This window comes from Etheostoma cragini, chromosome 6 (assembly GCF_013103735.1).
Source record: "Etheostoma cragini isolate CJK2018 chromosome 6, CSU_Ecrag_1.0, whole genome shotgun sequence".
NCBI classification, from domain to species: domain Eukaryota; kingdom Metazoa; phylum Chordata; class Actinopteri; order Perciformes; family Percidae; genus Etheostoma; species Etheostoma cragini.
The window spans coordinates 2,870,482-2,884,364 of NC_048412.1; the positions used below are offsets into that span (position 1 = coordinate 2,870,482).

General features: G+C 41.7%; 1 protein-coding gene across 1 annotated transcript in view; it reads left to right on the forward strand.

Moving 5' to 3' along the window:
• Positions 1 to 12,752, forward strand: part of rims2a (regulating synaptic membrane exocytosis 2a) — a 171,015-nt gene extending 158,263 nt beyond the window's left edge. The window contains exons 29-33 of the mRNA XM_034873471.1: positions 7,282 to 7,423; positions 8,402 to 8,514; positions 8,645 to 8,746; positions 9,925 to 10,064; positions 10,153 to 12,752. Coding sequence (XP_034729362.1) covers positions 7,282 to 7,423; positions 8,402 to 8,514; positions 8,645 to 8,746; positions 9,925 to 10,064; positions 10,153 to 10,356 — 701 coding nt within the window. The 3' untranslated portion in view covers positions 10,357 to 12,752. The remainder of the gene's footprint in view (positions 1 to 7,281; positions 7,424 to 8,401; positions 8,515 to 8,644; positions 8,747 to 9,924; positions 10,065 to 10,152) is intronic.
• The last annotated feature ends 1,131 nt before the right edge of the window (positions 12,753 to 13,883 follow it).

Genomic DNA, 13,883 nt, shown 5'->3' on the forward strand with positions numbered 1-13,883 from the left:
TTCCATAACACGTACGCCAAAACAACTATATAAGATGGTAATATGTCAGAAGTGTGTCTCACATCATGTGGCCAAATATCTATGAATGACACTTTAATGTGTTGTTACGCGAGATTGAAACAGCTCAGAGATGATAGCATACCTAAAATTGTAATACAATTACCCTTCATGTTGCTTATCCGGTCTGAGCTAGACATGAGGGGAAAGCGCACTTAAGACTGCAAGACTGGCCTGCATCAAGGTAGGCAGCATGGAATGTAAACTGAGAGGAGAGAGACCTGTTTGCCTACATTTGTGCATGCACGGGTGCGGTGCGTGTGTTCATTTAAGTGCTCAAATATGTGTGTTTGCCTACATCTGTGCATGTGAGTGCCGGGGTTATATCCCTCCATTAAGCCGTGTTTACAGTGGGCCACAGTCGCTCTCTGACGCTCGGCTTGGCCTCTGATCATCAATCAGAAGGACTTCGGAAGGTTCCGCCAGTGATCCCTGCCGTCTACCAGACAAACCCTTACATACGACCTCTGGGATATTACGCTGTTTTGTTGTTGTAGTAGAATTAGATTCTTCAGATTCCTGCCTTCTGAGGTGCTTGTGATTTCCAGCTCTGTGGTCACTGTGATGTAGGTTTGTCATAGTGAGACTTCATACAGTATGTTGCAGTGTACTGCAATGGTAATATGTACTAGTGATGATGTTGGGAAATCAGAGAGTACCCTTAAATGGAGTCCTAGATGCTGACTTTTCTTCATTTAAAACTTCTTTGAAATGGATGAATCTTTAACCTTTGAGTTGACTTTATGTCAATATCAACACTTTTGTTGAGGCTGGTAGTTGACGTCTTTGAGTTTTTCTTACGTTTTTTTCCCTTTTTTCAAAAGTTTTGACATTGTTTTTTACAATGTTTGCCACTTTTCGACGTTTAACACTTTAGTTTTACAGTTAATTTGGGAATTTATGGTCAATAAAACCCAATTATAGGAAATTATACCTAATGTTTGAGTTAGAAAAGGAGAAATTAGGAATTATTTAGACTAAAAGGAATGGATGTTGATGATAATCACGGACTGGAAAATGTCAACTTTTACTCAATGCTATTTCAAAACCATTTCAATGATAGTTTCAAACGCCAAGATCACTAAAATAGAGATTTGTTCTTGCCCAAGAGCGTTGTGTGGAATCAATTATGTTATTTTGGGTAATTACAATTGGCTAGTAAAACGAAACGGTGTAATTTGACCCGAGGACAACATGGGGGTTAATAACTAGGTTTTAAATTTGTTGAGAATGTTGAGAATGATCTGGCAAATACATGTTATCATGCAAGGTACAAACTCTATATTCAGAATCCCTTGACATTACGTCCACGTGCTTTATTGAACATATTGGCGCAGACCATAATTAACCTAATTTTTTCCATCATATCTCCAGTTTCAGTTGTAGTTGGTGTGCGACAGTGAGACATGTTGCGGCGCCTCTTTCTCTCTCTGTCCTTGTGCAGTGGGTGGATGGGTAAGAATAAACGGCTGAAACACACAGCACGCGCCAAATGTGTTGTCACAGTAAATGACTCATGACGCTCGTATCGCCATAGGCAAAGACGGATTAGCCGTGACGTTGTAGGCTTGCTTTGTGCTCCTTCCCAGCCATTGGTGGAATGTAACTAAGTACATGAAAGGACAATACCGGCGCAAAATGAACCTAGAGGTTAATAACACATGTACTGAGTCGACTGGGATATGTTTTCATGCTAATCGATGGTGTGTCTCTAGCTTGAAACAAGCTAGCGCAAACCGGTAATTAGCTTATCACGCTAGAAGTAAAAATAAATCAATATGTTATTCCCGTAAAAGGCTCAAAATAGCACCTTTTTCCTGATGATACTTATTTACTTTTGCTTACTTGTATTTTTACATTATAGTGATATTATTTATACTTAGAAGAATCTGGATACTTCTTACCACTGGTCACAGCATGAACAAATGCAATTAATTCTAATAATATTTACGATTTAACAAATCTTAGAAGTCCTTTTTTTGTCATTTCTGGCAGTTCAGGTAATGAGCAAGAGTTAGGGATTTTAAAGTGGATTTTAAAAAGTGTTTGGAAGGGATATATCATGGTACATCCATGTGTGTAGTTGAATATCATCCAATAGAAGCCTGTTAGAGACAACCTCCACTATGTTCTGTTCAAACAATCAGACTGTCAGGCTGTACTGGGACCTGTAGTTTAGAATCACATCTGTTACACTTCAATTGGAGGTGGCATGATAATTTTACTTGTTAGCATGCAAAACTGTACTAATTAGCCTTTAGCACTAAACACAAAGTAGAGTTTAGGATGAGTTTATCCGTGTTTTAAGCCCCGAACGTCTCACTGCCTGGAAGGCACTTGGATTAGGCAATGGTTAATGTTAGGGTTAGGGTTAGAGCTAGCTTTCAACATTCTTTAGTGGCACGCTGGCTTAGATGACAAACCCCTGCCAACTGGTAACTAGCAAATAATCACTGCAGACTCTTACCCAGGTTTTTGTCACTTTTTTTCAACATTCAATACAATTACTTTTTAATCACTATTTTTGACATGCTATACTATGACTTTTTTATTTATTTTTTTGGCATGCAATGCTATTGCTTTTTTGAAATATGTCATTGGGGCGAACCTACCATCAGCACAACGGACTGGCTTTGCCGTCCCTAGAGCCACACTGCTAGTATTAGTAAAAACCTATAACTTAAACATGATTCTCTCAAAGACAGGACTTCTCCTTTAAATGGGCTGTGTTTTTCATTTAATAAAATAAACACAATCTCTCTGTCTGAGGAGAGCCAGCAGGAGCCCTAAATGATTTCCTGAAGAAACACTTAAGAAAAAGCAAATTGCCTACTTCGTTTGTCCAATTTCCTCTAAGCTGCGAATGTTAAGGTTTTTTGCTGCGCTCATCTAGATGGAACCTGCAAATGGACGCCATGCAGTAAGAGGCTACTTCGTGCAAGTAGGTTGCCGTGTCTCTAAGGGTGGAACTTTTGCCATTGCTATAACACTATAGGGAGATGGCTATATTTATCTCGGTGCAGAGATGCACCATAATTGTCATGTCCCGTGCCGATTCTGTCAGACACATGCTCAAAACAAAAGCACCACAGTCCGTTCTCTTCACAGTTTCATTCATTTTTTACTACGCTGCAGTAGTGACAGCAGAGGGGCTGAAGGTTGGCTCAAAGCCATACATTTTCTTCATGTGTTACCACCACAGGCATGTAACCACACCATGCCCGCAGCAGATTCACCAGTATTTCAGGGACCACCTGTAAAGAACCCCATTTTTCTTTGCACCACTGTTGTGTCTTTCTGCAATGGACTGTTTAAAACAGGCTGACCTCGGGTGTCCACATAATGGAAGACACAGACTGAAAAAAGGTTCATGTGTAGATAAGTTTGACCCTAATTCAAACAAAGAGCTTGTCTGATGTTTGAAAGTGTGGTTTGGGATTGAATTCCTCCCAACACACAGCTGGTTTTGGATGACTGAAAAATAGAGAAGCAGAGTTTGGCACGTGAACTCTGAGTAACCGGCATGTTTGAAGCCCTCTCAGAGGCCCTGTTCAGACCGGCATTAGCATGCGTCTCGGGTGATCTGATCAGTATGTCAGTTCACACCTGGCAGTAGAATGCATCTCCACATGTGTCTATAATGACCACTTGTGATCATATCTCACTTCCCTGCTCTATATGCAAACAAAAACAAATATGTTTTCTGTTTACGAAGACTAAATGTTGTCCAATGGCCAAAATGATGTTGTTTTTAACCGTTTAACTGTTTTTAAGAGGCATCAATGCACATCCTGTGCCCCGTCTGCCGTAAAGTAAAAGGAAAACAATAAAAACAGTGTCTACTGCTTGGCATTTTCAAGGCAATCCAAATTGCCCAAGACGTATGACGCACTTGTGAAATATCTCTATGGGTTTATCAAAATGTCTTTACACTCACGCAAAGGAGGTCAGTTGAGCAGGCAGACCTTTAATGCAGCACAGGACCCATATGCACACACCCTGCTAACAGAATGTGGCCATCTCAGAATGTGGTCTGTCTGAGCGATCGGATCTCAATGCATCCTCCATACATCTTAGAGCCTGCACTTAGAGCCCACCACCAATGCCAGGTCTGAACAGGACCAGAGAGGAGCAGGGCTGCTGACAGACCTAATGACAGCTTGTTTTCACTGGCCTTTGTAGATAGGATGTGGAGAGGGAGGGATTGTGGGACAGTGGACATAGAAAACAGGGACATAACGGTGATGAATAGCAGAAAAGTAACAAAGCGGCAAGCAAAGGGATGAAAAAAGAGAGCAAATTATAAAAGGAGAGGTTAAAAAACATGGTGAGAAATGAAGTGGGGGGGGCTCAGTATCTCTGGGTAGAGCTTGTTCACCCGCAGAGCCAGCTGAGGTGCGCGTGAGCAGCCTGGCTCTCTGATTGGTAGTGCGCTATGCAGCTCTCTGCCCTCCCCCCCTGAAGAAAGAGGTGCAGTAGGATCGTCAGACCCAGACAGCGCAAGACTCAGCAACTGAAGCAGCATTTTTCTGAAGCTCTCCCTAATATGCAATCGCAAGAGCGTCTAAGGACAGACCAGATGAAAGCACAGACCTGATCTCCTACAGCGTACAGTCTTCAACTACTAGGATTAGGAGTTTATCAAACAGATTAGATTTGAGTTGCTTTTTAAACCTTGAGCAGCGAGACCAGCTAGTGAAGGCAAAGCTGACGTCTGGTGCATTCGATTCTGCACATTGACAAGGACGGCTGCCGGTCGCCATGGGCAGGCAGGGCCACGATACCTCCGCTCCGGTCCCTGGGATGCGTATCCAGCGCTCCCAGAGCAAGATGAGCCTGTCTGCATCGTTCGAAGCGCTGGCTGTCTATTTCCCATGCATGAACTCCTTCGATGAGGAGGACGAAGGTAAGGTGACAACTGGGGAAATGTCCCAGCAGCAGAGGTATTATTTATAGGGACAGTTAGCCAGGTGGATTAATTTAATTAAGATGACAGTGTTTTTAAATTAGGATAATGTGTCGCAGTAGCTGTGCATACTGTGTGTAACATTATGGATTGAAAGTTGTTTATAATTCATCATCCAGGCTATCAATTTGTTTTAAAATAGACATACTGCGTCTGCTGTTGTCACTGCTGATAACATGCATGGTCATACGAAGCAGTCTGCAGACATGTTCCACTCATGCTAGTCCTGGCTCTATGAATGAAAACAAAGGCTTTAGTAGCTGGACTGAATCATTGTATCTTGTGGGCGGTGGGTTTTAAAACATTGCCCTACGACAGAATAATAGTGATAACAGATGCTGTGTGTGAATGGATGCTTCCTAAAAAGCTCTTATCATTTCCTATTCAATTGGCAGGGCAGTTATTTACAGACAATTAGAAATATGTCATGGATTTGCAATGCAGAAGATTTGATCGTTGAAACTTTTCCATTTTAAATTTTTTTTGGCTTCACAAACACTGTTTGGCCACCAAGCAGCTCCGCTAGTCGTTGTCTTTTCCGGTCTGGCAAGGCCCAGATTTGAGGCCAGTGAACTTCTGGTGACGAGCCAGTTTGTCTGACTTTTTGGCCACTGCTGCTTCATGTAGCCAGGTACTTAACCAAAGTGCTTGGCTGCCACACTCTGCCACCAGTATTGATAACGCTCCCGTCGTTGACACGTTTATTTCATCTGCCATTGCCTTAAATGCAGTATTGTGTGTAATTCGGTGACTTAACAACACAATAACAATCTACATTATAGACTAAATTGTAGTCAATGCTGTAGATACATGAGTGTGTATGTATAGGAACAGGATATTGAATTTTTTTTGAGTCCATACCATGATGTGTTCATGGGTCAATCTATTACAATTTGCAGTGAAAATGATTTCAGCAGTCTTTGATCGAAGCAAATTTTGTAGTCATTTAAGTTATTATTGTAAAAGATGACTCATTGATTGTTATCATAATATGTGAGGTACGGGCTGCATCTGTGATTGGAGTCAGCAGTATAACTGATAACATATGCATTCCATTATGTGCGCAACAAAGCAGATAAACAGATATGCCGTGTGGGAAATACGGTGTTTTTGCTGTTCATTGATAACATCCGACTGGCCCTTGATTGGCCGAGGTCTGCTGCTTTGTCTCATGTTGTAAAGTGTGAAGAGCAGGAAGAGGAGGCGGGCGGAATAATGGAGATTATGACGGTGAAGTGACGGCAACTGTGTTTTATTACTTCCGTCTGGCTTTGCACTTGTTATCCGACAACCGGGAAACAATATGATGAGCTCAATTTTGCACTCAATTACCAATGTGAAAAAGATGCCATAACTATAATAGGTGCAGTATCATTTCATTATGCCTGGATGATTAGTCTTTGATCATAGCCATGCATGATTTCATGTTCAAACGTAGAGGATAGAGCCGATACATTGCATGCGCTAACATGGCAGCTTAACAGAGCTAAATGGCTAAGTGTTAAGTTGAGTGGCTCATGCTAACACATTGTGATCTTCAGTACAGTCTAATGTATGTAATGATGTCATTTTAAGCTCCTACGCATCATTTCTGTTTGTTGTGATGACTCACCCAATACTCAGAGTAAAGGAGAATTTGCCCATTTTTTTCTAAATAGGATAGACAATGAAACATAGTAGTGTTTCTGTGTGTGTTTTTCTGTGTGTGAGTGCGTGCGTGCACTGTTTGCCAGTCGTGTATCTACTTCTCGCTTTTGTGTAGGTTTGTGTGTACACCTGCCACGCGCTGGATGTCGAGGGCTGGGTGGGGATGAGCAGCAGCAGGGTTAATGGTTGGAGTCAGCTGTCGTCTTGGATCAGTACGGATGGGGGGGGATACGCTGGATGTTTATGGGTCGAGCATGGACTCACGCCGGCTCCCACGAGACCCCCACAGGCAGCCGGTAGCACAGACCAGAGGAGGGCTGTGTATGAGCCAGAACTCTGCAGAGCGTGTTGAATTAGAGACCTTGTTTGATTGTCACAGTGAAATTTGCCATCCCAGAATAAGCTTTACTCAAAGCCATGTTATATAAATGGAGTTTCATTTACAGAGTAGTTTTTGAACTGAGATGAAAGAACAGGATTGTCAGTAATAATCCGTGCATCTTGCTGTATGGGTCTCGAAATAATGCGAGGCCATGGATTGACAGTCTCTATTACTCTTTCTCTCTCTCCCTCCCTCTCTCTTTTCTTTGCTTGTGTGATTCTGTGCGCAGAAGCGGGAGGTAAGAAGTTACGCAGCACGATCCAGAGGAGTACGGAGACGGGCCTGGCGGTGGAGATGAGGAGCAGGATGACTCGGCAGGCCAGCCGGGAGTCCACAGACGGCAGCATGAACAGCTACAGCTCCGAGGGAAAGTAAGGACACACACAATCTGTGGACAGTCAAAACGCTCCTGCATACATCCTTTAGATAGATAGATAGATAGATAGATAGATTTAATGATCCCAATAAAATGGGAAATAACAGTGTTGCAGCAGCAAAATCAGTCACACAGCACAGAGTATAAATACAAATGAAATACTAGACTACAATATACAGTACATACATACAATATGCAAGAAATAATAATAGGAATAAAATACAAGAACAAATATTTGACTATATACGAGTTGAGAATACAAAAATGTGCAACTGCTTAAATAATATAATAAAATGTAAATAGAGCAATTGTGCAGGTTGCACTTAGTGCAGTATTGTGGTAACTCAGAGTCTGATCTAGCACCCAGTGCTGTGTATGCAGTACATAAAAGTCTTTAACACGTGTTAAAGACTTTTATGTACTGCATACACAGCAGGCCATTTGAAACTTGATTTGATTACTCATATCTTCGTCCTAATGACATTTAAAACCTTTTAAGGCTCAAGGCGTTGGATGCCCGGGTTAGCTCGGTCGGTAGAGCAGGCGCACATACATGGAGGTTCACTCTGTAACCTGCGGCCCTTTGTCTTCATCTGTCCCGTGGAAATAAAGGACTAAAATGCCCCAAACAATATGACTCAAGACGCATTCTAAAGCTTTAGCTTTGTTCGAAAACAAGCGCATAAAACCTAATGGCTTTCTGAATAAAGTTCACTTCTGTTGTCTGCATCATGTCTGAAGTTCAAACCAAACCAACAACATTTCCCAAAATGCATTTTGCATTCCCTGCGTATATTTTAGCGTCACATTCAGCCATGGATGTATTAAGAGAACCTCCAGCCCTGAATGCCCCACCAGGTCTTAAAGGGACGTACAGGCACACGTTGCATCGGTCCTAACACTACAGCATTGTCTTATATCAACTCAAGTGGACCTTTCATCTCTGTGGTAACCAGTGCGTCTTTGTGTTTAGTCTCATCTTCCCTAGTGTGAGGCTCTCCTCAGAAGCCCAGTTCAGCGACTTCCTGGACGGTCTGGGCCCCGCCCAGCTGGTCGGACGACAGACGTTGGCTACTCCACCTATGGGTGAGAACAGTAATTCTTTCAGTCAATGCATTCACATGTAAGTGTTGCGATACACTAAGTTAGAAATACTTATATGCTGATAGATATCAAGTCAGTAGTGTGCTAAAGGTCTGTTATTTCTGTTGCTTAGGTGACATCCAGATCGGTATGGTGGACAAGAAAGGAGCACTGGAGGTGGAGATTATCCGAGCCCGTGGCCTTGTGGGAAAACAAAGTTCCAAGGCACTGCCAGGTAATTCAAGCTATCACGATCGTCGTTATTACAGGCAATTTATTAAATCTAACATACAATAAATGTTGATATCTATCTATAAATCGGGATATCTCCGTGCGTACAGCACCCACACATGCGCAGTTGCTGCATCCCTAGAACTAGAAGGCTCGTTGATCCGGATTCACCAGCTTTTTAGCATTGGGGTCAGGTCTGTGGAACTAAATTTACCCTGGTTATGTTTCGAGATGTTTGATATCGTCACGTTGAGCTGACAGAACTGACAAGTTGAACGTTGTCCAATGAGAACGGACTCACCGCGGTGACGTTTTTGGTGGAGCTGTTTCTTTAATAGTCAACTCGAAGAAAGCGACACACAACAGTATGTGGAGTTAAACTGGACGGGCCCAAAAACCTCTGAATAGTTCTACTTGTTGTTACACTGCAATGTGAGCAGCAGGCAAAAGCGGGGGGGGGGGGGGGGGGGGGTGCATTATGTCGGCAGGATCATTTAAAATGCAACCGTGACAACATAGTGCATCTGCCCTGTGTCTTTTGCCATGGCGCTACAAAATCAACATAGAGGAAAGATGTGCCAAAAAGTGGTCATCTGCCCAAAAAGTGATTGAAATCCTTCCTTCTGTCGCCCGGAGACGGGCCACATCGCTACGCGGGGTCCGTCCACCCCCTGCCCGGGCCAAATTGCTACATGAATGGAAAAAAAGGAGGCACACTGAATCTCTAGATGAATCCCAGCCGAGCCGAGGTTAGCTGAGTCTCACAACACGGCCACAGTTCACTGCCACTGCCGCCATCTTAGATTCTGGTCTTCAGCACTCACAAAGACTACGGAACATCCATTTAGTCACTGCCTGCCCCATCGTTTATTTAGCCTTCTTCTGGCAAACATACAAGTGGGCTACTCTGACACCTCTAGGTGCAACTTGTAAAACTGTTGTGCTGCAACATGTAAACCACAAGCAGTTCCTATTGTTCACCCTCTTATAGTTGGAATCACGTTATGGGGAACCAGGTAAGTGGCCCTTTCTGAACAGGCACTCCAATCGGGCACCGCACTATTGTAGTGAAAGAAAGGATGAAAAAGAGTTTCTTCAAGACTGTGGGAGAAGATTAAGTGGTGGTGTGTATTGTAAAAGGTTTTCTTGGCTCTCCCCTTACCTCCTCTCCTCTCTTCTCAGCACCATATGTAAAGGTCTACCTATTGGACAACGGAGTCTGCATAGCCAAAAAGAAAACAAAAGTAGCAAGAAAAACCTTGGATCCTCTTTACCAGCAGCAACTGCCGTTTGAGGAGAGTCCAGGAGGGAAGGTGTTACAGGTAAGAAAGGTCTAACAGGAATTAAAGCATCTAAAACAACATGTTTCCTCCTTTTGAATCATTCCCTGGTCTGTTTTCATCTCTGCAGGTCATCGTTTGGGGCGACTATGGACGAATGGACCATAAATCCTTCATGGGAGCAGTTCAGATACTGTTAGATGAGCTGGACCTGTCCAACATGGTGATTGGTTGGTTTAAGCTCTTCCCTCCTTCATCATTGGTGGACCCTACTCTGGCCCCACTGACAAGAAGAGCTTCCCAATCCTCGCTGGACAGTTTCTCTCGATCATAGCAGCGTGTGGACTGATAGCGTTGTTGTAGCAGCCAGTGTTGCGATTACAGGTCACGCCCCCCCCCCCCGGTTACACTGCATGCTTGATGTTGTGTCTTCTGAGCCTGTTTCTAGGGGGTGCAAATGTGATCCTGTGTTTTGAGCAAGAACGTTGCGCACATTGTGCACATGGCGAAGCACCTGGCGGCCGGAATTGCCCGGTGTTGTCTGTTGTTGTTCGGAGGAAGCTGGAATGAACTCCTTAGCACGAGGAATCCGTCAGTTCCAGGTTTTCATCCAATTCGAAGCCATGGGGGTCAGCGCTGGGAACCACAAAACGAGTTCTACAGAAGCCCTGTTTCGAATGAAAAATAAATGTTTTGCTTTTATGATTGTTCTTTTTTTTTATCCATCTTTTTTTTCCTTCTTTTTTATGTCAGTGTACTTGTATCTGAAGGGGGGGTGACACTGTTTCTATCCAGATGCTTGGTCACGCCACGCCAACAGACCTAGCTGTGTAGAGTGGGGGAGTTTCGGAGACCATTACTTTGGGTGAGGTGTGTCCCAACTTGTATCCACACTCCCCTAGACCTCTAAAGAAAATACCCCGCACACTCTAGGTTTATGTACTGAATCCCACCGTACCGGTGAGTCACCAGAAAGTTAATCAGAGGCAAGATAGAAGTGGCTACCATCGACACGCCAGGATACACAGTAACAATCCCAACCCCATCAAAAGATGTACAATCTACCATCATTCTTTCTCTGTTGATATATTGTATGAAAATGAAAAGAGAAAACATATTTTTTCCCCATTTTGGTTCATTTGCATGGACAAAAATGTAGCTGAATAAAAAAAAAAAAAGAAAGACAATTATTTTCTTGAGGCTGCAACTTGCAAAAAAAAGATGAAGAAAAATAAAACAGATCAGCCATTTTCAACAATTTATATTATTTTTAAAGATAAATTTCACTAGTGCATGGTTTTCAAGGGGAGTGAATGCAACGTCGTGATTAAAAAAGAAGAAGACATTGTTTATCATTCTTTAGACCATTCATGAGTCGGTGTTTTGCAGACATGCAGATAAGGCAAACTTAAAGGAAACTTTAACAGAAAATGTTTATGTGACAAAAAGTGATAATGAAAATAAATGTAAATTATTTATTTCAAAATAATTTTAAAAAGGCTCATGCCTTATAAAGATAAAACTTATGTGCAAATTGTACATGTTTCTCTTTTTCTTCCTTGTCCCAGGGTACTTCAGGGTACTACTCATTGCTACCATTGTTCAGTCCTCTGATAACGTCCAGATTTTAGGACTGTTGGTTCTTTTACAGTTCTGTATTGTTTCAGGATGTACTTTAATTTGGATTTGATTTGTTTAACAAGCATGTTGAAAAGGATTTTCTGCAACATGGCTTGGGCACACCTTACAGTAACTCAGCATGTTTTGATAAAGATGATATTTGGAATTTTTGCAGTTTCTTGTACAGTGCATGTCAACTTCATTACTTTTCTCCCTCACTTTCAATTGAACTCTCCAGCAAATTAGTTATTGGTGTTCCGCGGCCAATTTATTGAAGTTTTGACAAAAACATTCCACCCCCGAGATCATATTTTCTTTCAGGTTTTTGAAAAAAAGTGACAAGGAAAATGTTTTATATTTATTGGAGGTTGACGATACAGTCGTGACTGCAAGTGTATTTTATTTCAGTATTGTTGACGAACATGCAAAAATAATCTGTATTGGTACAGCAAGAGGTCTATACCTATTCAAGAGGCAGCAAACATGCAAGAGATGTGTGTGGTTCGATATTACAGCCACTGTTTGTGAAGATGAGCTAATCACAAGTTCAAATAACAAGGGATATTGCCACAGAAAATGTTTTGTTTTTCTTGTTTTAATGAAAATGAAATTAATTTTACTATATTTTTGTTAGTTTTATTTAAAAGCCAAGACCAGTTTATTTTTTATTTTCTATTTTTAGTAATTATAAATACCTCCCATGTCTGGGAAGTATGTGACTCTTATAGTTGCAGTATGTCTGAATGAAATTGAACTGAGGCATTATTCCTATTCCAGATGACGATATTGCGTTTCAATGTCCAAGAAAACCTTTTCGCTGTAACGAGCTATGGTATATATTTTAATTTTCATTGTAAATACCTTTAGATGTCAGAATTTGAATAAACAAGCTACCATGAATAGATTGATAGACTCTTTTGGAACAGGAAAATTGCCTCACATGATGACAAAGACATATATTATTTATCCTTTTGAATGCCTTTTCATTTTTCTCTTTTTGGTGCAATGTGTTAATGCCAAGGCTATGTCTTGGTTAAGTATGGTTGAGTACAGAGATTTATGTAAGTTATTTTTCAAATTAAAAATAAAAAAAATTGATATCACACTGATGCCAAGAGTTGGGTGCTACGATCAACACACACACACACACACACACACACACACACGAGTGCTTTCTATAGAAGCCGCAGAAAAAAATTATTCAATCAAATTTTATTTATAGAATCGAATCATAACAAGGGTTATCTCGATACATTTTACAGCTAGAGTAGGTCTAGACCACACTCTATAATTGCCAAAGACCTAACAATTAATTATGAATTAATTGAATCGCATTGGTGCGATAGTGGCGAGGAAAAACTCCCTTTTAGTGAGAAACCTCGGCCAATCACAGGCTCTTGGTGGGTGTTTGTTTGACTGTGCCGGTGGGGGGGGGGGGGTGATGATGCCCGGTGAAAATCAGAGTCACCATAAAAATAACGGAACTATGACTAAAAATAGTAGTAGGTCATAGCGTAGCAGGGTACCGCAGGGCATAGCAACGTGTGGACGTAGATGGGAGAAAAACATGCTCTGGTTTCTTGGCATGTCTTTAAACCAATCCCAATCATCATGGGTGGCACTAAGCGCCGGACGGAGCCCCGGTGCCGCTGCAAAATTGGCTCATTCCTGAGTGAGTAATTCCATGTTTTGAGCACAGCGACATATATTTTGCAAGCCCATTACAAGCATTACACTTTGAACAAAAATTAACACTGGCAAAAAATATTGTCATTTAAGCAAACAGAAACCTATTCCGAGCTTAATAAATATATTGGCATGTTTGCTATTATCTCATTAACTCATGTGCCCTCTCAAAAACCCTTTATCTGTGTTCCGGTCACGTCTCCCTCGCTCTCTACCTCTTCAGTCTGTCCTCAACTCTTGACACACTCGCTTAGATTTGCATAGTGTTACAAGTGTGCCACAAAACCAACCAATCGGAGAAATAAAGGTAAATTCTGATTGGTTGTTCGTCTCCAATTAGATTGCAAGTAGCAGAAAACACACATCTAGGCGGAACAGTCTTTGACACAAAACATACAATTACTGAATTTCCTGCTCCCCGAGCAATCTTGGAAGTGAAATCTTGTGGATACTGCCTCAAAGTTTGGATTTCTTTAAAAGCAGTTATTTTTCCATGATTCCACCTTTATTATTGCAGTACTATTTAGTAACTTTGCAATATGATCATATAACATT